We start from the raw sequence: 24,421 nt of genomic DNA on the forward strand, positions 1-24,421 counted from the left end.
TGTCGCAGCAGAGTCAGAACAGAGTGTCGCAGCAGAGTCAGAACAGAGTGTCGCAGCAGAGTCAGGATTGAGTGTCGCAGCAGAGTCAGGATTGAGTGCCGCAGCAGAGTCAGAATAGAGTGCTGCAGCAGGCTGATAATGCAGTGGTCTGAGAAGAAGGCAGATCAACCTGCTGGTGAACGGTGAAGACACATGGGAGGTGCAGTATGGACATCACTAAACGTCTCTGAAGTCACAATGTTTCATGTCTATCATGCAGCTTCTACCGGGATGGATATCTCCTGAAAGGCAGGTTATCAGGATGTCCCACAGTGGAAGAAATGTGTAATTACTGTAAAATTATAAGCAATTTATTTAAACGTCCGGCATTCACAGTGGTTCATATGTACATGACACACACAGACGGGCAGCAATGTCTTTTGAGGTCTTCATATTCAGTATTAACACCTGTCCTGCTGTTCTCCAGCTGCAGCCTCATGTGGCCCTGCCCCCCGGGCCCTCTGCTCCTCGTCGTAGCGCTGCAGGAAGGTGCGTAGTTTAGAGGGGTAATCTGTCATAATGCCGGTGGCTCCACAGTCATACGCTCTCTGGTAATCAGAGTCCTGGTTCAGTACCCAGAGGTAAACCTGCAGGGGGCGCAAGACAAGACATTTCAGTGCACCATGCATAGATTGTTGCCCTAGTACACCTCCTAACTGCCCCAGACTATCAAATACCCGGCCTGCCTGCCCCAGAGTATGAAATAGACTGTCTGACTCCCCTATAGTATCAAATACCCAGCCTGTCTGCCTCAGAGTATCAAATACCCGGCCTGACTGCCCCAGAGTATCAAACACTCAGCCTGACTGCCCCAGAGTATCAAACTGCCCCATCTGATTGCACCACTCCCAATAACAAAATGGTAAATAAACATGGTCACACAAAGCCCCCCTCCCCCTGTATTACTTTTAATATTAATAGTTTTAATTAAGGTTTTAAAAAGTATAGGAAAGGGAGGTACAAAAATAAGAGGCGGGATAGGGGGTGTACATAGTGGGGTGCAGACATAACATTGTATATCAAACCACACAGCAAATGTGTAAATATAACTCAGCATTGTCCCCAAAGGGGACGAAATAGTCACAATATTGACTATCTAGTTAGGGGCTTGAGGTACCTCCCCCCGTATTACTGAGCCTCTGTACAAATCTCGTTACCTGGATGCCTCTGGCCTCGAGATGCTGAAAAAGATTCTTCCTCATCATAAGTCTGGGAGAAAAACAAACATGGCGTCACTATCACAGCTGAGGGTTACATCATCACGAGCCTGGTCACAGTCATTCACCTTCCATCCTGTTTATTAATGGGAACATCCAGGTACCACGTGTAAAATAACCACGTTATACCTGTATACAGCAACCTATTACAATGTAATGCCCAGTGGTCTGTCATGTTTTTAAATAATATCTTTTATTCAGCTTGTTTGCTGAGTAAAACAATAATATCAGCATTGCAGAGAGATATCTTGTTATATTGCCGCATTCTAAGGGATAGTCATGTGTCAGTGACATCACTGGTTCTGAGGGAAATGATAGGCTGCACTCTAAGGGATAGTCATGTGTCAGTGACATCACAGGTTCCGAGGGAAATGATAGGCTGCACTCTAAGGGATAGTCATGTGTCAGTGACATCACAGGTTCCGAGGGAAATGATAGGCTGCATTTCCAGGAATATTCCTGTCTCAGTAATATCACTTGACACTAGTGATGCTCACAAATATCTGTTCAGCAGATGACAGCTGTAGTCACTGGGAGTAGGCAGCAGATACATTTTAAGGAGATATCATAACTCCAGGACATCTATATGCATAAAGTTACATTCACACTGGAGATTTCAAAGCTGCTAAACACAAGCTTCTCCTGTAACCAAAGATTGTTCAACTACAGGTTCGGTTAATATGTTTAGAGACTGTGATATTACAATAATGAAGGTAGAGGAAACAATCAAAACGACTCTTTGGGATAGATTTATCAAACCTTCTAAAAAGGAAAAGTGGATATGTTGCCCATAACAACCAATCCGATTCTAGCTATCATTTTCTAGAATATAATAGATAAATGATAGCTAGAATCTGATTGGTTGCTATGGGCAACAACTCCACTTTTCATTTTTAGAAGATTTGACCTCCAGAATGGTGGACATTTACCATAATGCAGGTTGAGTTAATTTATAACAACGTTACTGCACTCACTTGTCCTGCAGGTAGACCAGGAAGCGGTTCCTCATGAGCGAGTTGTTTGGGAAATATGTCCTGTAATAAGACTTCTATTAACATTGTTACCTTTGTGGCTTTATACACACACCACTGATACACAACAGAAACTGTGTAGAAGAGTACAAAACATAACACAAAAATTACCTGGTTACAGTACAAGTGGTAGCAGGCGTGTAAGAAGAGACTGACCTGTTTATGAGGGACGGCATGTAGGTTTCAACCACCGACTCTGGCAAAGGGACGAAGGGAAGTAACCCGGTGTAGTAGAGGAGAAGGAGGATGGCCCCCCGGCGTGGAGTGAACATCACTGGCATATCCGGGTTCTGAAATACAATACAGAAAGGAGGATAAGAAAGGTGTAGACAGAAGGATAAGAGAGGTGTAGACAGAAGGATAAGAGAGGTGTAGAGAGGAGGATGAGGGAAGTGTAGAGAGGAGGATGAGGGAGGTATAGAGAGGAGGATGAGGGTGGTGTAGAGAGGAGGATGAGGGAGGTGTGGAGAGAAGGATGAGGGAGGTGTGGAGAGAAGGATGAGGAAGGTCTGGAGAGAAGGATGAGTGAGGTGTGGAGAGAAGGATGAGGGATGTGTGGAGAGAAGGATGAGGGAAGTGTAGAGAGGAGGATGAGGGAAGTGTAGAGAGGAGGATGAGGGAGGTATAGAGAGGAGGATGAGGGAGGTGTAGAGAGGAGGTGTAGAGAGGAGGATGAGGGAGGTGTGGAGAGAAGGATGAGGGAGGTGTGGAGAGAAGGATGAGGAAGGTCTGGAGAGAAGGATGAGTGAGGTGTGGAGAGAAGGATGAGTGAGGTGTGGAGAGAAGGATGAGGGAAGTGTAGAGAGGAGGATGAGGGAAGTGTAGAGAGGAGGATGAGGGAGGTGTGGAAAGAAGAATGAGGGAGGTGTAGAGAGAAGGATGAGGGATGTGTGGAGAGGAGGATGAGGGAGGTGTAGAGAGGAGGATGAGGGAGGTGTGAAGAAGAAGATTAGAGAGGTGTGGAGAGAAAGATGAGGGAGGTGTGGAGAGAAAGATGAGGGAGGTGTAGAGAGGAGGATGAGGGAGGTGTAGAGGGGAGGATGAGGGAGGTGTAGAGAGAATGAGGGAGGTGTGGAGAAGATGATTAGGGAGGTGTGGAGAGAAGGAAGAGGGAGGTGTGGAGAAGAAGATGAGGGAGGTGTGGAGAGAAGGATGAGGGAGGTGTGGAGAAGAAGATGAGGGAGGTGCACAGAGGAGGATGAGGGAGGTGTAGAAAGGAGGATGAGGGAGGTGTAGATAGGAGGATGAGGGAGGTGTGGAGAAGAAGATGAGGGAGGTGTAGAGAAGAGGATGAGGGAGGTGTAGAGAGGAGGATGAGGGAGGTGTGGAGAAGAAGATTAGGGAGGTGTAGAGAGAAGGATGAGGGAGCTGTAGATAGGAGGATGAGGGAGGTGTAGAGAGAAGGATGAGGGAGGTGTGGAGAAGAAGATGAGGGAGGTGTAGAGAGGAGGATGAGGGAGGTGTAGAGAGAAGGATGAGGGAGGTGTGGAGAAGAAGATTAGGGAGGTGTAGAGAGGAGGATGAGGGAGGTGTAGAGGGGAGGATGAGGGAGGTGTAGAGAGAATGAGGGAGGTGTGGAGAAGATGATTAGGGAGGTGTGGAGAGAAGGAAGAGGGAGGTGTGGAGAAGAAGATGAGGGAGGTGTGGAGAGAAGGATGAGGGAGGTGTGGAGAAGAAGATGAGGGAGGTGCACAGAGGAGGATGAGGGAGGTGTAGAAAGGAGGATGAGGGAGGTGTAGAGAGGAGGATGAGGGAGGTGTGGAGAAGAAGATGAGGGAGGTGTAGAGAAGAGGATGAGGGAGGTGTAGAGAGGAGGATGAGAGAGGTGTGGAGAAGAAGATTAGGGAGGTGTAGAGAGAAGGATGAGGGAGCTGTAGATAGGAGGATGAGGGAGGTGTAGAGAGAAGGATGAGGGAGGTGTAGAGAGGAGGATGAGGGAGGTGTGGAGAAGATGAGAGAGTTGCATAGAGGAGGATGAGGGAGGTGTGAAGAAGAAGATGAGGGAGGTGTAGAGAGAAGGATGAGGGAGGTGTGGAGAAGAAGATGAGGGAGGTGTAGAGAGGAGGATGAGGGAGGTGTAGAGAGGAGGATGAGGGAGGTGTGAAGAAGAAGATGAGGGAGCTGTAGATAGGAGGATGAGGGAGGTGTAAAGAGAAGGATGAGGGAGGTGTGGAGAAGAAGATGAGGGAGGTGTGGAGAAGAAGATGAGGGAGGTGTAGAGAGGAGGATGAGGGAGGTGTGGAGAAGATGAGAGAGTTGCATAGAGGAGGATGAGGGAGGTGTGAAGAAGAAGATGAGAGAGGGGTAGAGATGAGGATGAGGGACAGAATAGATTAAGCATTTAGTAATTTTGCTAAGTCTAGATCTCAGTTTTCTTTGGAGCTGTCTCTTTACCTCCTTCCGACATTTCCTCATGACTGTGTCCGTCGTACAGGCCCAGATAGTCCTCTCTGTGCGCTGGTATTTCTTCACAAGCTCTGAAATCTTACGTAGACACCAGGACAACATTATAACCCCCAGTCACATGGAGAGAACTTTACTCTGAGAAACTGATTTTCATCAATTACCTTTTTAACTAACTCTCCATTGTCCACCTTAACTTCTACATTGATAGGCTTATCCGGGTGTCTCTGGAACACTTCTTCCAGCAGCGGGATACGATGGTCACTGCCTGATGACTTGTGACCTGGGAAAGACATGAAACATTCTTCTAAATTCACTGCCAGAAATGTTTTATGTTTACCGTGATTTCTCAGGAAACTTAATTTCAGACATCAGTCCCTATTGGTCAAATGATGATAATAGCATGGGAGCATGCCCAGTTGGCTTACCCATATCTTTATTGACAATAACTTCCTTTGTTAGCATAAGACTTCAATTTTTTTAAATTCATGGACCTTCAATGGATTCCCAGCAGCTTAAAATAGTGTTCTCTACATAATCTCAACAGGATTTGGAAGCACTGGTCTGTAATTCTTAATATAGATGTCTTTGGCTGTGAAATAACCTAAGCATACAGCATCCCTTTATATCGGCTCTCCCAGGATTGCAGCTTTAGGGAAGATCGACCCTCTTGATCGATAACAATTTCCTCAACTCCTGTACCCCATGGACAAAGAAGTGGTCTCTTATCCTTTGCTCGCATAGATGGAAGCGAAATCATATGACTAAATTCTATGTTAGGTCAGGTCAGTTTGCATTAAGCTGGGTACACACCTATGCAATTATGGTGCAGATCACACGATTCACAACCGTTTGTTCAGATATTGCAGTAGTGTGTACACTCCCACGATCATGTTTTATCGCACCAAAACACATCGTATCTGTTAATTTGGTTTTATAAACTTCCTAACAATCACAATCAACGATGGAATGAGGCCGGACACACTTACGACCTCTGTAGAGTGTACAGAGCCACGATCTTTTCAGCAGATGGTTATGATAGATGAAGATCACAGATCTGAAGGTAAATTGTGTAGGTGTGTACGCATGAATCTACATGCTCATCAGGACTTTCAGTCGTTGGTGAAATCATTACAGAAACTGCCTCTGAAGTAAGCTGGTCTGTACCCAGCTTCAGATCATGCTCAGGCAACCTGTGTCTCTACAGCCGCTGTGAGACTACAACTACCCCGCAACCTGGAAATACACGGCTTACCAACTTTTTGCACCAGATATGAATTCACTGAGCCACACACTGAACCTTGCCACTGAATGCTGAGCCGATACTATAACATACCTGGGAAAAAAGTGACCTCCAAGGAGTCCTTGTACTGAGGCAGTTCCTTAGAGAAAGAGAAAGAGAATTAGAATAGCTAATAAATACCTGAAAAATAGATAGGTCAGGTTCATGCAAATTATGGCTCTCCGACACCTAACGATCGACATGTTTCTGATATTCAGGGCTTATGGCGTAACGCAAGGGTGGGGTACGGAATAATGATGATGATTATCCCGACAAGACTTACCCCGATGTGTTCACACCAAAGGGCTTCTTCCCGACCAGGCTCCAGGACGACCAATGTGCCAATCGACTGCAAGGCATCGCGATGAATGAAGAAGCCGTTGAGAGTCGATGACGTCACTGGTGAGCGCGACGCCGTGATCGTTGCTGTTAAGGGGGTAATGTAAGTATGCGGCCATGTACTTTACAAAGCATGGTACATTGTCCATGCCCGCATACTTACATCACCCCCATAACAGCAACGATCACGGTGTCGCGGTCGCCAGTGACGTCATCGACTCTCGTCGGCTTCTTTATTCATCGCGATGCCTTTCAGTCGATTGGCACATCGGTCGTTCTGGAGCCTGGTCGGGAAGGAGCCCTTCGATCTGAACACCTTGGGGTAAGTCTTGTCGGGGTAGTCAGCATCAATGTGCTAACTACCACCAGTAACGCAATAGTGAGGAATACTGGAACTGCAGGGTGATGAGAGGTTATCACTGCGTTACCTGATACGTGAGATCACATATGTTGACATCATGCCCTGTCTGCCGCAGCAAGTTGCCGTCATGTGACACTACAACCTGTCCGTCCTTGGTCATGTGACAGTCCAGCTCCAGAAGGTCGGTGTGATTGACCACAGCACTGCAAGGAGAGATGAAGGGATTGATTAATGTACTGTTAAATCCGAGGCCAATGGGGCACAGACATCAATCTGGACTAACCACCAGCAGTGCACAGGGCACATTAACAATGCTGGTGCAACCTCTTCAGTTTACACATTACAAAGAGAAGACAGGATATAAATCCAGGGACATATAACCGGAGCAGATTACAGAATATATTAAAACATCTTCTGTTTCATGTCATTGTATGTTATGTATTTATATTATGATCTCCTCAATGGACATCGCTGCAATATGTTGGCGCTTTATAAATTATAACATAAATAACATATTTCCCGAAATTTACATTTTAGATGGATAGGTCTATGTCCATGAGTGGTTTTGGAGAATAAGATTCAATGGTAAGTTAATAAATACATTTTCGCCTTCGACCATCTAGAGGACACAGACATTCCTTGGGGAACCCCAAGTCCTTCATGTATCGGTAAGAGATGGTCCCTAGAGCATCACATTCTACTGAAGCAACAATATTCACCGGGAAAACTAAAGAACATGTGTAAGGATGGACCCTGGTCACCCTGATACCTGTTCAGCACAATCTCTACAGGCCAATATGGACAGTACGAAAGTAGGAGGAATCTGGCCAACCTAGACATAACCATACACAATGGTCTACTGAACCATCACATTATGGATTGGCAAGGTTCAGGTACCTATCCTTCAGGATTACTATGGTGACAACACTTCATCAATTGGGTACAAGTAACCTATCGCACCACGGTCTACACCCAGCGCATGTTCCCTACTGGTGGTTGACCAATCCAATTCTTGCCGAATTCTGCTTCACAATAAGAAGGATGGAAAAGCAATGTCGCTATGAAAGCCGGGCTGCCACAAATGTGGCATTATGCAAAACTAGGAGAATGAGGTGCCACATAGCACAGCCTGCATGATATGCTCGTGTGTAGCTGGGAATCCTTCTCTGATGAAGGCTGAGGAAAACAAGGCCGAATAATCATGTGGAAAGTACATGGAGAACTAAAGCTTCCTACAAATACAGGGGAAAGGCTAACTCTGAACCTCTTCTTGTCAATGCATCTACCTAAAGGAAGATGGCCTACCAGGATAAGCTAACCTTGATCCAGTGGCCTATAGGAGGCAACTGAGAAGCCTTTAATACTTATTTGAGGTGCCAGATTTGAGGAATGTAAATGTTTACGAAGCTGAGAGAACCAGCCACGTCCTCAAATCCACGTATTAATCCAAAAGGAAATGAAGAACTTCTCCCTAATGTATAAGGATACCAACATTACTGGAACAGACTCTCAAAGTGGCTGACAATAGTACAGAAATCCTACAGTACCTATGTCTTTAGAAAAACAGTACCTCAGCATTTAATGATTGTAAAGTAACATTTTAGGAGCAAAGAATTTACTACTGAAATTACCTACGACTGTCAGCTGTGCAAAACACCCCGTTTCAGAGTGGGATTGATTTTTTAATGTTTCTAGTAATGATTAACAGGACAGGCTGGCAGACGTTGGTCATTTTATTGCATGGATTCCACGAAGCCAAGTTTTAAGTTGACACAGTTACTCCCCTGAGACAAAATGAAATCAAGATGGACAATGTCGCCCAGCTGCCAAATATTGTAGAAGACAGAAGCGTCTGCTGGACATTACTTGTTCCGGAATAAAGCGAAGACTTTACTTACTGTGTAGGAGTCATACATTCACGTGTTTCTGAACTGAGAGCTAACTTACCAAGAGGTACCCTAGGAACCTGCAAACGGCAATAGAGGACCAGCACCCCCCATCAGCTACTGATACCAAACATGCCTCTCAAACAACACATTTGCAAACAGGTTTAACTGAGATTTCTGCAGTTTTTGTATCAGTAGAATAGCAGCTCCTTTGCTGTCTATAGCAGTGTGCTGGGGGAATGTCTCTGTATTTGCTCCTTTCAGGATAACCAGGACAGTCTTTCCGACTGGGCACAATGGGCAGGTGACCGGGGGCCCAGCGGACAAGGGGGCCCGAGGCAGAACTCCTACAAAAAAAAAAGAAAAAAAAACCGATCCGGCTCCCTCCCAGGTCCCCTCTTTGGTGCTGCGCTCGCAGTGAATGTCGGGCGTGATGACGTCATCACACCCGACATTCACTGCGAGCGCAGCACGGAGGAGCGCAGAACAGCGATGAAGAAGAGAAGAGGATTGGACTCGAAGAACAGGGCGATTGAAAGGTAAGTTAAGGGGATTTGAAAAAAAAGTGATATATATATATATATATATATATATATATATATATATCACCTTTTTTTTACACACACACACATATATATATATATATATATATATATATATATATATATAAATACCGTATTTCCCCATGTATAAGACGTACCTTAAATTTGGGTCCCAAAATGTTAAAAAAAATGCACTATATAAAGTTATTGAACGCAAGCTATTACCAGCGTCTGACAGGAGATTGCAAATCTGGATGTGAAACTGTTAATACCAGCGTCTGACAGGACGGCAGCGCTGCTGCACAGCATTGTCGTTACTTGTCTCATCGGAACTCTCGTCACGTAATTTAGAGCTCCGAGGGAGGAGAAGAGAAGTGCAGGAGACTGAGTCTTTTTCAGCAATGTCATCCCTGGGTGATCATTCTGGACTCGGAGCTAAGAGGTAAAGACCGCTGGCACTGTATAAGATGCACCCAGTTTTTAGACCCCCAAATTTTTGGGAAAAAGGTGCGTCTTATACATGGGGAAATACAATAGATATATATATATATATATATATATATATATATAGGGGCCCTGTGCACTGCTTTGCCCAGGGGCCCATAATGTTGTTAAGATGGCCCTGAGGATAACCCCACCCTTTCAAGCACCTGCTGTGAACCTATAAATTGATTGAGTAACTTCCACTTCTGTGTTACTAAGATATAACCAAGTACATTATAAAACATATTCTGCACGAGATACGAATGATTACATTCAGTATTACCACATAATGCAATGTTATGTCTGCTGCAAAGGAAGATCCTCAGCAGGACACACTACCTGCCTACAGAGAAGCCACCATTACCATGACTAGGAAACTATAACGTCGGATTATCTGAGGTAAACACCGATCACCTGCGGCTTCAGTAATAATAGGATTGTGAACTGGTGTTATAACTATACACTCCACTCTTACAGGTATCACTTCCTCACAATTTGGAAATAAATCGCTAAGAAAACAAACTTTGTGCAATGATTAATCTCTTTAAAATCTCATTACACAGGTCCAAGTCACACCACCTGCACTGAATCGCCTAAAGTAAATAAAAAATTAAAATAATAATAAAAAGTGTGAATAAGCAATTAGTCCTTCATTCCATTATAATCAATGGACGCAATTGTTTCCAAGTTCACGCAAAGCGATTCGACGGCGGCAGCAGGGGACTGTGTCGCAGTACATAGCAATTAAAGATCCCTCAGCAAACAAGCTACTACAATGTGGGCAATCGCTGGTAAGGGGTTAATTGCTCACCATCACTTGTGTGATGTAGTACTTATTACTCTTGTATATAATAGTTTGCAGGATCATATACATGTGTCCGCTTCCTGGGCACGCACAAAGCGATTTCACGCAAACCGGTGCCCCTATCCCTGTCTCTGTGGTACGTTTCTGCCCCAAGTAACCCGGCATACGATCATTTCGATGGTGGCGACTTGCACCCCAGACGTGAAGCAACGTTATTTCAGGAAACATACATGTACTCGAAAAATGATGCACAACAGGGGGGACGAACACATGCAGCTAAAATTATTTTCTTTCCTCTTTGTTTAGCGAGTGCATGAGATGCCTCTAAATCACTTTAAAAACAAACCATTGTTGATGCGGCCAGAGGTTAGAACAGTCAGCGGATTTGTTCAGCTGTACAGGCCGCTACGCGTGGAGGATTAAAGGAACAATGGGATTGTCGGCTCTTTGGAACCAGGTTAATAGAAATAAAAACAAAACAAAAAAAAAAATCAATAAAAAAAATCAAGTGGAAATGACTTGTGCACGTGTCATATTCTTTGTTTTCTATTACGGTCAATGTGTCACTAGGCCGATAAATAGTAACTTTGCTTTGAAATGTGTACTGGGCAGCAAGCAACAGGATCTAACGTTTATTTTCCAAGTTAAAACTAGGAGAATGAAAACTAGAAAATGATCACAAATATCTGATTGGTTGCTATGGGCAACACCACCGTTTTTGTTTGTTTTTAACACAGATACATGTATCACAGTTTCTATAAATGTCCGCTGATCCATTGTTCACACTGTTACTGCCTCTGCACACAACACAAAGCGCACGCACTGTGTGTATATGACTTACTTGTCAAACGCTTCCAGAGTATTCTCGATTCTCTCACCCGCTCCTGAAAGACAGGCAAAGAACGGATTAAATGGGTCCTCCATCTGCAGATGTGTTTAATGCATGGCCTTGTAGATTCCCTCCTCAAACTCCCTGAACAGATACATTACTATTTCTTCCTCCCACGTCTGTGCTTTTCAGCAGTGTCACCAGGCACCGTGTTTACTTCCGTTCTGTTGTGCTCGCCACATTGTACACAATGGCACCTAGAGAGCAGATCTACATCACGTAAATGCCGATAACAGCATGTAACACTGCCTGATGATATAGTGACTTGGATAAAAAGAGCAGAAGGAGAGATGAAGTAATATATTTAAAAGTCACAGGTGGGTTTGCCACAATTCCCACGGGCGGTGCTGGGTGTTTAAGATTTGTCCCTGGCAATGTCCCTATTTTTCAGCACAATTACATTCCTCATTTTGCATTTCAGATTAAATTTTTATGATCAATTCCTGCTGTGCATAATTAATATTTAAAATGCAAATACTACATTGGCATTGAATTCAGTAAATATGTCACTAGGGGGATTTTAGTGCTTCCATGTGCTCTGGGACGTGTCACGTCTGAGGTATTTGGATGCATTGGTGCAGCAGCAAAACGTTTCTCTAAATTATTTTCAGCTGTCGGCACCTCTGCGTACAAGTCAATATATTAATATGAGAGTGTTATACAATCATCAATGACTCCTTGTAGAACATTGCAGGGTTGGCAGGAGCTGATTAGGTACGTTGGTCACTGCACAAGACTGACCTGCCATTTCTACCATCCACTCTAGTGCCCTTGTCCTCTTACTTTCATCCCTTATAATGTATAGATCATGCAAGGGTGCACAGTTATGTGAAAAAGAAAGTGCACCCTCATTTAAATCATGAGCAATCATCTAGTCCTCACCAAGGGGAAAAATCTAATCTCATTTGACAAAGAGATCAAAACTAATTTTACTGCGGTGACCTCGGGATCACTGGAAAAGGTTATAAGGTAATTTCTAAACAATATGAAGTCCATCATTCTACAATAATAAAGATTATTTACAAATGGAGAAGGCTGATGACCTTTGTCAATCTTCCCGGGAGTGGGCCCCCCAGAAAATTCACCCAAATGGCAGACAGTATGAGCGCGAGATTGCAAGGAACCCAGAAGCGACATCCAGGGATCTACAGGTCTCTGTCCACACAGTAAATGTCAAAAAGTCCAACATTCTAAGTAATATTCAAATCACCGTCAGAAGAGTGGACAAGTATGGCTTCCGTGCTAGGGCGGCCAGGAGCAAGTCAATTCTCTCAGAAAACAAACAAGCATTGTGGTACGGCTTAGGTTTACATGTAAATGAAGTGACTTCTGGAACCATGTCCTCTGGTCAGTCAAGACCCAAGGGGACTTCTCTGATCCTAATGCACAGATGTTAGGCTGACGGTCTGATCACCAACTCACAAAACAAGATAGCAGCCGCCTTTCCTTTAGAGCTTGATGTGCTCACTGGTCCTCAGATGTCCCCAGGACTTAGTTCCAGGCGTAGTGTGAGTTGGTAATACAGGCCCGTAGCGGCAGGCCAGGAGGCTGAATAGAAGGCAGCGGATAGTCAGACGGTAGTCAAGGTCAAGGGTCACAAGCAAGCAGAGTGGTCAGTAAACGCGCCAAGGGTCAGGGTCACAGGCAAAGTAGCGGAGTCCGAGGTACAGGCCAAAAGGTCAGAGTCAAGGGCAAACAGGCTGAGTCCAAAGTACAGGCAGAAGGTCACAACAGTAAATCCAAAAGCAGAGTATCCACAGGAACAGGGTCCAACAGACAAGACAGGAGCAAGTCAGTAAACTTGGCAAGTAGGTGCTATAACCGGCAGGGAGGCGAAGCCTAATATACTGACACCAACCAATCAGGGCTCAGCCCTGTAATCATACACAGGCCAGGGTTAATTAAATAAGTGCCACAATAATCAGCCCACAGGCTGGGGAGGAATTAGCGCATGCGCCTGGCTGCACTATTTGCCGGGGTGCGCTGTTTGGAGTACTCATGCTACAAGAGGACGATCCTAATCCCACCAGTAAACAATCGAGGTTGTGAAATAAAATGGCCACATCAACGTCCAGAACTCAACCCAACTGAGATGTTGCGGTGGGACCTACAGACCTCTGTGCATTAATGAACTGAAGTAGCGTTGTAAGGGGGAGTGGGCACACTTCCTGAAATACCATGTAAGAGACTAGTAGAATAAACAGAAAACAATTACTACAACTGATTGCCGCTAAGGATGGTTCTACGCGTGACCTTCCATGGCTAGTTCACGTTGGGCTTTTTTGTTTTTGAACAAACAATGGTCAAAGGAAAATGTGCTGCCGCATGAGATAAAATTTATCATATTGTAGAACCTGTAAGTGCTAGATAATTGCTAATTACATCCTAATATGCAGATAACACAGATTGGGGAGAAGCTTACTTCCTTTTTCCCTTGGTTGTAATTATTAACACAGTAAAAGTTTGCAGTACGTGATAGCTGCTAATCAGCAATTAACTTTCATCGTTCTAGTGCAAAGTTCCATAATGAAAGACGATCTGTGATTGATGGGCTATTGTACATTTCTGCTGTGTTAGCCCAATGTTAATATATAGCTGTAATCCTATCAATTATGGCAACATAAACCTCCAAATATATCAATATCATTTATATATGTATAGCCCTATTAAATATAATATGGTAATATATAACACCCACTATATCATTAACAATAACATGTAGTACTTATTATATCATACATGGTAATATATAGTACCTATTATATCACATATGGTAATATATAGTACCCATTATATCATACATGGTAATATATAGTACCCATTATATCATACATGGTAATATATAGTACCTATTATATCACATATGGTAATATATAGCTCCCTTTATAATACACATTATTATTATTACCATTATAAACCTTTATTTATAGGACGCCACATGAGGTCTGCAGCGCTATAAAGAGGGCAAACAACAAAACACAACAGTACACGGTATAACCGTAGAATACAGAAAACAAATAATAATACAAAGCTCAACACAGCTACTGTGGTACAAGGGGTATATTCAGCGCATACTGAAACCTGTGCCCATTAGTGTGGGTGCAACTAACAGGTTTAGAGCCAGTGAAAGAGGTGCAGAGACAATGGAGGAGAGGAGTCACTGGGCAGAGAGCCCAAGGAGGAGGTGAGCAGTGTAGCTGGTGAGGAAAGGTTATAGGTAATGAGAACAGGAGGGAAGAGGGCCCTGCTCACTAGAGCTTACAATCTAAAGGGAAAGGGGCAGACAAATGGCTGTCATATGGGGGTGAGCCAATGTAAGGGGATCTGAGGGCAAGAAGCTAGAGTGGGAGAGGTGGAGGATGAAGGAGGGTGAGGTATGCTCCATGGTGAGATGGTTACGTGGAGGACTGGTAGGTCTTTATGAACAGGTCGGTTTTCAATGACCGTTTGAAGCCATACAGGCTAAGGAATAGTCTGATAGAACTGATGAAGTGACAAGAGAGGAAGATATGTCTAGATGCAGCATTAGGCATAGATCAAAGAGGAGTGAGATGGTAATGGGGGAGGCCAATAAAGAGAAGGCTGCAGTAGTCGAGAGGAGAAATGACCAGTGAGTGGATAAGAGTTTTGGTAGTATCCTGGGAGAGGAAGGGTCTGATACGGGTGATGTTGCAGAGCTGGATGCGACAGGATTGGGCAAGAGATTCAATGTGATTGGTGCAGCTGAGGGAGGAGTCAAGAATAAAACCCAGGCAGTGGAGTTGGGGAACAGAAGAGATAGTGCTGTTGTCTACAGTGATAAACAGGTCAGCAGGGGAGAAGACTCTTGATAGATGGGTTAGACAATGAGTCCAGATTTGGCCATGTTAGCTTTGAGAAAGCATAAGGACGTCCAGGAGGAGATAGTGAAGAGGCAACTGGAAGAGGGAAGGGGAGAGATCAGGAGATGAGAGGTAGAGTTGAGCGTCGTCGGCATAGAGGTGGTGCTGGAGGCTGAAGGAACTAATGAGATCACCCAGGGAGATGTACAGAGAAGAAAGCAGAGGGCTAAGAACAGAACCATGTGGGACTCCTTCAGGAAGAATGGATGGTGGGGAGGAGGAACCAGAGGTAGAAACAGAGAGGAAGCGGTTGGCAAGGTAGGAGGTGAACCATGAAAGACGGTAACAGAAAGGCCAATGGTGTGAAGAGTGGGGAGTAGATGGCCGCAGAGAGGTCCACGAGGCAAAGAAGGGAGAAGTGGCCCTTGGATTTGGCCGAGAGAAGATCAATGGTGACTTTAGTCAAGACAGTTTCTGTGGAGTGAAGAGGGGGAAGTCAGATTGTAGAGGATCGAGGAGGGAGTTGCTGAGACGGTTGTAGACAAGCCACGCAAGTATTTTGGAGGCAAAAGGGAGAAGCGGAATGGGGCTGTAGTTAGAGAGTAAGGTGGGGTCAAGATTAGGATTTTTAAGAAAGGGTGAGACAAATACATGTTTTAATAGAATGAGGGGAAGATGCCAGTGGAGAGGAACAGAATGAAGAGGTGAGCAAGGTGGGATCAGGCAGTGGGGGAGAGGGAGCGAAGGAGGCGAGTGAGGAAGGTATCCAGAGGGCAGGTTGTGGGTGGAGAGGATAATATAAGAGAATGGACTTAGTCACCCGTAGTGGGGTGGGAGGAGCACAAGAGGTGAGAGAATTGTTTAGCATGGGAGAGAGCGGATCTGTAAGATGAGAGGGTGAACTTTAAATGAAGGAATCCTGCTAAGGAATGAGATTTTCTCCAGTGGCGTTCGGCGGAACATGTACATTTTTGAAGAAACCGGGTAAATTTGGGGTGGCATGGTTGGGGTTTAAAGTGGCAAAAGAAGACAGAAGAGACAGGGGCAGTAGTCAAGAATGGTGGTGATGGTGTGGTTGTAGAGGGAGGCCGTCTGGTTGGGGCAGTTCGGGGTAGATAGAGCATCAAGTTTGCATCTAGAAAGGGTAGATTTGGGTGCGGGGAGGAGTGCAGGAGATGAGGAGAGAGGGAAGGAGAGGAGATAGTGGCCAGAGAGTGGAAAGGGAGAGTTGGAGAAGTCAAAAAGAGCACTGGTACATACAGGTGTGTCACCCCCACATCCAGCCCCCTCCCTCACACACAGGTACATAAGGTGTGTCACCCCCACATTCAGTCCCCTCCCTCACACACAGGTACATAAGGTGTGTCACCCCCACATTCAGTCCCCTCCCTCACACAGGTATATACAGGTGTGTTACCCACACATCCAGCCCCCTCCCTCACACAGAGGTACATACAGGTGTGTTACCCTCACATCCAGCCCCCTCCCTCACAGAGGTACATCCAGGTGTGTTACCCCCACATCCAGCCCCCTCCCTCACACACAGGTACATACAGGTGTGTCACCCCCACATCCAGCCCCCTCCCTCACACACAGGTACATAAGGTGTGTCACTCCCACATTCAGTCCCCTCCCTCACACACAGGTACATAAGGTGTGTCACCCCCACATTCAGTCCCCTCCCTCACACACAGGTATATACAGGTGTGTTACCCCCACATCCAGCCCCCTCCCTCACACAGAGGTACATACAGGTGTGTTACCCTCACATCCAGCCCCCTCCCTCACACAGAGGTACATCCAGGTGTGTTACCCCCACATCCAGCCCCCTCCGTTACACAGAGGTACATACAGGTGTGTCACCCCCCCACATTCAGTCCCCTCCCTCACACACAGGTATATACAGGTGTGTCACCCCCCCACATTCAGTCCCCTCCCTCACACACAGGTATATACAGGTGTGTTACCCTCACATCCAGCCCCCTCCCTCACACACAGGTACATACAGGTGTGTTACCCCCACATCCAGCCCCCTCCCTCACACACAGGTATATACAGGTGTGTCACCCCCACATTCAGTCCCCTCCCTCACACACAGGTATATACAGGTGTGTCACCCCCACATCCAGCCCCCTCCCTCACACACAGGTACGTACAAGCGTGTCACCCCCACATCCAGCCCCCTCCCTCACACACAGGTACATACAGGTGTGTTACCCCCACATGCAGCCCCCTCCCTCACACACAGGTACATACAGGTGTGTCACCCCCACATTCAGTCCCCTCCCTCACATACAGATACATCCAGGTGTCTCACCCCCACATTCAGCCCCCTCCCTCACACACAGGTACATACAGGTGTCTCACCCCCACATTCAGCCCCCTCCCTCACACACAGGTACATACAGGTGTGTCACCCCCACATGCAGCCCCCTCCCTCACACACAGGTACATACAGGTGTGTCACCCCCACATTCAGTCCCCTCCCTCACATACAGGTACATCCAGGTGTCTCACCCCCACATTCAGTCCCCTCCCTCACATACAGGTACATACAGGTGTGTCACCCCCACATTCAGTCCCCTCCCTCACACACAGGTACATACAGGTGTGTCACCCCCACATTCAGTCCCCTCCCTCACATATAGGTACATACAGGTGTGTCACCCCCACATTCAGTCCCCTCCCTCACATACAGGTACATCCAGGTGTGTCACCCCCATATTCAGTCCCCTCCCTCACACACAGGTACATACAGGTGTGTCATCCCCACATTCAGTCCCCTCCCTCACACACAGGTATATACAGGTGTGTCACCCCCACATCCAGCCCCCTCCCTCACACACAGGTACGTACAAGCGTGTCACCCCCACATCCAGCCCCCTCCCTCACACACAGGTACATACAGGTGTGTTACCCCCACATGCAGGCCCCTCCCTCACACACAGGTACATACAGGTGTGTCACCCCCACATTCAGTCCCCTCCCTCACATACAGGTACATTCAGGTGTCTCACCCCCACATTCAGCCCCTTCCCTCACACACAGGTACATACAGGTGTGTCACCCCCACATGCAGCCCCCTCCCTCACACACAGGTACATACAGGTGTGTCACCCCCACATTCAGTCCCCTCCATCACATACAGGTACATCCAGGTGTCTCACCCCCACATTCAGTCCCCTCCCTCACACACAGGTACATACAGGTGTCTCACCCCAACATTCAGTCCCCTCCCTCACACACAGGTACATACAGGTGTTACCCCCACATTTAGCCCCTCCCTCACATACAGGTACATACAGGTGTCTCACCCCCACATTCAGCCCCCTCCCTCACACACAGGTACATCCAGGTGTGTCACTCACCTCCTCGGTGGGAGATGTGCCGGCAGTGGAAGGGCAGCCTCTTGCGCTTATGCAGGATGTGAGGATTCTTCAGCAGGTAATAAGAGGTCACAGCATAGCCCCCCAGCACAGGTACCAGGTAATATAAGGGGGGGAACATGATGTGCAGTGAGGTGGTGGAGATATGGAAATAGGGAATGGGGACCTGAAAAGAAGCAGAAAGGCAATTCTAATACAATCCCGGCAGAGGGAGGCTCTGGGCAGTGATGTGCAGTAATAATACAGCTGCAGGGTGTGAAGTACACAGAGAACAGACAGCAGCAGCAGCAGCAGCAGAAGCTCGGGGAACGGTCTCTGATAACTGACAGACTGCACTCTCTGCACTGTCACCTGGGCTTCACCAGCAGTCTCTGCACTGTCACCTGGGCTTCACCAGCAGTCTCTGCACTGTCACCTGGGCTTCACCAGCAGTCTATCTCAGCACTTGTCACTCTCCCAGCAATGCTGGCGCAGCCCCAGTCCCCTCCTCTCTCTACTACGGTCACTGCCCAGTAAGAGTCCTATCCCTTCTCTCTGTCTGATCTTATTCCCGGATCTCTGTCCCTGGACACAGAATATTCTCTATACTGACACAATGTATACTCTACTCTCTATACTGACACAATGTATCCTCTGCTCTCCATACTGACACAATGTATCCTCTGCTCTCTATACTGACACAATGTATCCTATACTCTATACTGACACAATGTGTCCTCTACTGACACAATGTATGATCTGCTCTCTATACTGACACAATGTATCCTCTGCTCTCCCTGCTGACACAATGTATCCTCTGCTCTCTCTACTGACACAATGTATCCTCTGCTCTCCATACTGACACAATGTATCCTCTGCTCTCTATACTGACACAATGTATCCTATACTCTATACTGACACAATGTGTCCTCTACTGACACAATGTATCCTCTGCTCTCTATACTGACACAATGTATCCTCTGCTCTCCCTGCTGACACAATGTATACTATACTCTCTATACTGACACAATGTATCCTCCGCTCTCTATACTGACACAATGTATCCTCTGCTCTCTATACTGACACAATGTATCCTCTGCTCTCCATACTGACACAATGTATCCTATACTCTCTATACTGACACAATGTATCCTCAGCTCTCTATACTGACACAATGTATCCTCTACTCTCTATACTGACACAATGTACCCTATACTCTATACTGACACAATGTATCCTCTACTGACACAATGTATCCTCTATTCTATACTGAGTAAATGTATCCTCTAATCTCTATACTGACACAATGTATCCTATACTCTCTATACTGACACAATGTAGCCCCCCCGCGCTCTATACTGACACAATGTATCCTCTGCTCTCTATACTGACACAATGTATCCTATACTGACACAATGTATTCTCTATTCTATACTGACAAAATGTATCCTCTACTCTCTATACTGACACAATGTATCCTCTGCTCTCCATACTGACACAATGTATCCTATACTCTATACTGACACAATGTGTCCTCTACTGACACAATGTATCCTCTGCTCTCTATACTGACACAATGTATCCTCTGCTCTCCCTGCTGACACAATGTATCCTCTGCTCTCTATACTGACACAATGTATCCTCTGCTCTCCATACTGACACAATGTATCCTCTGCTCTCTATACTGACACAATGTATCCTATACTCTATACTGACACAATGTGTCCTCTACTGACACAATGTATCCTCTGCTCTCTATACTGACACAATGTATCCTCTGCTCTCCCTGCTGACACAATGTATACTATACTCTCTATACTGACACAATGTATCCTCCGCTCTCTATACTGACACAATGTATCCTCTGCTCTCTATACTGACACAATGTATCCTCTGCTCTCCATACTGACACAATGTATCCTATACTCTCTATACTGACACAATGTATCCTCAGCTCTCTATACTGACACAATGTATCCTCTACTCTCTATACTGACACAATGTACCCTATACTCTATACTGACACAATGTATCCTCTACTGACACAATGTATCCTCTATTCTATACTGAGTAAATGTATCCTCTAATCTCTATACTGACACAATGTATCCTATACTCTCTATACTGACACAATGTAGCCCCCCGCGCTCTATACTGACACAATCTATCCTCTGCTCTCTATACTGACACAATGTATCCTATACTGACACAATGTATTCTCTATTCTATACTGACAAAATGTATCCTCTACTCTCTATACTGACACAATGTATCCTCTACTCTCTATACTAACACAATGTATCCTCTACTCTCTATACTGACACAATGTATCCTCAGCTCTCTATACTGACACAATGTATCCTCTACTCTCTATACTGACACAATGTACCCTATACTCTATACTGACACAATGTATCCTCTACTGACACAATGTATCCTCTATTCTATACTGAGTAAATGTATCCTCTAATCTCTATACTGACACAATGTATCCTATACTCTCTATACTGACACAATGTAGCCCCCCGCGCTCTATACTGACACAATGTATCCTCTGCTCTCTATACTGACACAATGTATCCTATACTGACACAATGTATTCTCTATTCTATACTGACAAAATGTATCCTCTACTCTCTATACTGACACAATGTATCCTCTACTCTCTATACTAACACAATGTATCCTCTACTCTCTATACTGACACAGTGTATCCTCTATTCTCTATACTAACACAGTGTATACTCTACTCTCTATACTGACACAATGTATCCTCTACTCTCTATACTGACACAATGTATCCTCTACTCTCCATACTGACACAATGTATCCTCTACGCTCTATACCGACACGATGTAGCCTCTACCCCCCATACCGACACAATGTATCCTCTACTCTCCATACTGACACAATGTATCCTCTGCTCTCTACTGACACAATGTATCCTATACTCTATACTGACACAATGTATCCTCTACTCTCCATACTGACACAATGTATCCTCTACTCTCCATACTGACACAATGTATCCTCTGCTCTCTACTGACACAATGTATCCTCTACTCTCCATACTGACACAATGTATCCTCTACTCTCTATACTGACACAATGTATCCTCTACTCTCCATACTGACACAATGTATCCTCTACGCTCTATACTGACACAATGTATCCTCTACTCTCTATACTGACACAATGTATCCTCTACTCTCTATAATGACACAATGTATCCTCTGCTCTATGCTGACACAATGTATCCTCTGCTCTCTATAATGACACAATGTATCCTCTACTCTCTATACTGACACAATGTGTCCTCTACTTGCCATACTGGCACAATGTATCCTCTGCTCTCTATACTGACACAATGTGTCTTCTTCACAATATACCGGCACAATGTATCATCTACTGACACAATGTATCCTCAAATCTCTATACTGACACAATGTATCCTCTGCTCTCTATACTGTCACAATGTATCCTCTGCTCTATACTGACACAATGTATCCTCTAATCTCTATACTGACACAATGTATCTTCTACGCTCCATACTGACACAATGTATCCTCTACTCGCTCTACTGACACAATGTATCCTCTACTCTCTCTCTCTACAGACACAATGTATCCTCTACTCTCTATACTGACACAATGTATCCTCTACTCTCCATACTGACACAATGTATCCTCTACTCACTCTCTCTCCTGACACAATGTATCCTCTACTCTCTATACTGACACAATGTATCTTCTACTCTCTATACTGACACAATGTATCCTCTACTCTCTATACTGACACAATGTATCCTCTACTCTCCATACTGACACAATGTATCCTCTACTCTCCATACTGACACAATGTATCCTCTACTCTCTATACTGACACAATGTATCCTCTATACTGCACATTGTATCCGCTACTCTCTATACTGACACAATGTATCCTCTACTCTATACTGGTACAATGTATCCTCTACTCTCTATATTGGCACAGTGTATCCTCTACTCTCTATACCGACACAATGTATTCTTTACTCTATACTGGTACAATGTATCCTCTACTCTCTATAATGACACAATGTATCCTCTACTCTCTATACTGACACAATGAATCCTCTACTCTCCATACTGACACAATGTATCCTCTACTCTCTATATTGGCACAGTGTATCCTCTACTCTCTATACTGACACAATGTATCCTCTACTCTATACTGGTACAATGTATCCTCTACTCTCTATACTGACACAATGTATTCTCTACTCTCCATACTGACACAATGTATCCTCTGCTCTCTATACTGACACAATGTATCCTATACTCTCTATACTGACACAATGTATCCTCTACTCTCCAGACTGACACAATGTATCCTCTACTCTCCAGACTGACACAATGTATCTTCTACTCTCCATACGGACACAATGTATCCTCTACTGACACAATGTACCCTCTACTCTCTATACTAACACAATGTATCCTCTACTCTTTATATTGGCACAGTGTATCCTCTACTCTCTATACCGACACAATGTATCCTCTACTCTCTATACCGACACAATGTATCCTCTACTCTCTATATTGGCACAGTGTATCCTCTACTCTATACTGGTACAATGTATCCTCTACTCTCTATACTGACACAATGTATCCTCTACTCCCCATACTGACACAATGTATCCTCTGCTCTCTATACTGACACAATGTATCCTATACTATCTATATTGACACAATGTATCCTCTACTCTCCAGACTGACACAATGTATCCTCTACTCTCCAGACTGACACAATGTATCTTCTACTCTCCATACTGACACAATGTATCCTCTACTGACACAATGTATCCTCTACTCTCTATACTGACACAATGTGTCCTCTACTCGCCATACTGGCACAATGTATCCTCTGCTCTCTATACTGACACAATGTATCCTCCGCTCTATACTGGCACAATGTATCCTGTTTTCTATACTGACACAATGTATCTTCTTCTCAATATACCAGCACAATGTATCATCTATTGACACAATGTATCCTCTAATCTCTATACTGACACAATGTATCCTCTGCTCTCTATACTGTCACAATGTATCATCTGCTCTATACTGAGACAATGTATCCTCTAATCTCTATACTGACACAATGTATCTTCTACTCTCCATACTGACACAATGTATCCTCTACTCTCTACTGACAGTGTATCCTCTACTCTCTATACTGACACAATGTATCCTCTACTCTCTATACTGACACAATGTATCCTCTATACTGCACATTGTATCCGCTACTCTCTATACTGACACAATGTATCCTCTACTCTATACTGGTACAATGTATCCTCTACTCTATACTGCACAATGTATCCTGTACTCTCTATGCTGACACAATGTATCCTCTACTCTATACTGGTACAATGTATCCTCTACTTACTATATTGGCACAGTGTATCCTCTACTCGATACTGGTACAATGTATCCTTTACTCTCTATATTGGCACAGTGTATCCTCTACTCTCTATACTGACACAATGTATCCTCTACTCTCCATACTGACCCAGTGTATCCTCTATACTGGGACACATAACATCGTAGCATAGAGTACCTGCTCCTCTCCTGGCACACAGTATTCTCCTCTCTCTCCTGGCACAGCGTATCCTCTCCTCTCTCCTGGCACACAGTATTCTCCCCTCTCTCCTGGCACAGCGTATCCTCTACTCTCTACTGACAGTGTATCCTCTACTCTCTATACTGACACAATGTATCCTCTACTCTCTATACTGACACAATGTATCTTCTACTCTCCATACTGACACAATGTATCCTCTACTCTCTATACTGACACAATGTATCCTCTATACTGCACATTGTATCCGCTACTCTCTATACTGACACAATGTATCCTCTACTCTATACTGGTACAATGTATCCTCTACTCTATACTGCACAATGTATCCTGTAC

General features: G+C 45.0%; 1 protein-coding gene across 2 annotated transcripts; it reads right to left on the minus strand.

Moving 5' to 3' along the window:
• Positions 1-334: 334 nt before the first annotated feature.
• Positions 335-24,183, minus strand: GDPD3 (glycerophosphodiester phosphodiesterase domain containing 3). 2 transcript variants are annotated; one of them, XM_075178950.1, is made up of 11 exons: positions 24,065-24,183; positions 18,467-18,650; positions 11,230-11,272; positions 6,740-6,875; positions 6,027-6,072; positions 4,855-4,973; positions 4,682-4,771; positions 2,444-2,577; positions 2,231-2,290; positions 1,197-1,248; positions 335-626 (listed from the first exon to the last, which is right to left on the minus strand). In XM_075178950.1, exons 2-11 carry the CDS (start codon positions 18,603-18,605, stop codon positions 441-443), a joined length of 1,005 nt encoding a protein of 334 aa, XP_075035051.1. In that variant the 5' UTR covers positions 18,606-18,650; positions 24,065-24,183; the 3' UTR covers positions 335-440. The 2 variants fall into 2 exon arrangements, with proteins under 2 accessions (XP_075035051.1, XP_075035052.1); XM_075178951.1 differs by lacking the exon at positions 24,065-24,183 and adding an exon at positions 18,836-19,151.
• Positions 24,184-24,421: the final 238 nt, after the last annotated feature.

The sequence above is a fragment of the Mixophyes fleayi genome, chromosome 7, assembly GCF_038048845.1.
Source record: "Mixophyes fleayi isolate aMixFle1 chromosome 7, aMixFle1.hap1, whole genome shotgun sequence".
NCBI classification, from domain to species: Eukaryota; Metazoa; Chordata; class Amphibia; order Anura; family Limnodynastidae; genus Mixophyes; species Mixophyes fleayi.

Coding starts and splice junctions, on each gene's coding strand:
- GDPD3 (XM_075178950.1), bottom strand. CDS start 18,605: ATGTTCCCCCCCTTATATTACCTGGTACCTGTGCTGGGGGGCTATGCT. Junction 6,073..6,739: donor TATGTGATCTCACGTATCAG/GTAACGCAGTGA, acceptor TCTTTCTCTAAG/GAACTGCCTCAGTACAAGGA. Junction 4,772..4,854: donor ATGGAGAGTTAGTTAAAAAG/GTAATTGATGAA, acceptor TGTCTACGTAAG/ATTTCAGAGCTTGTGAAGAA.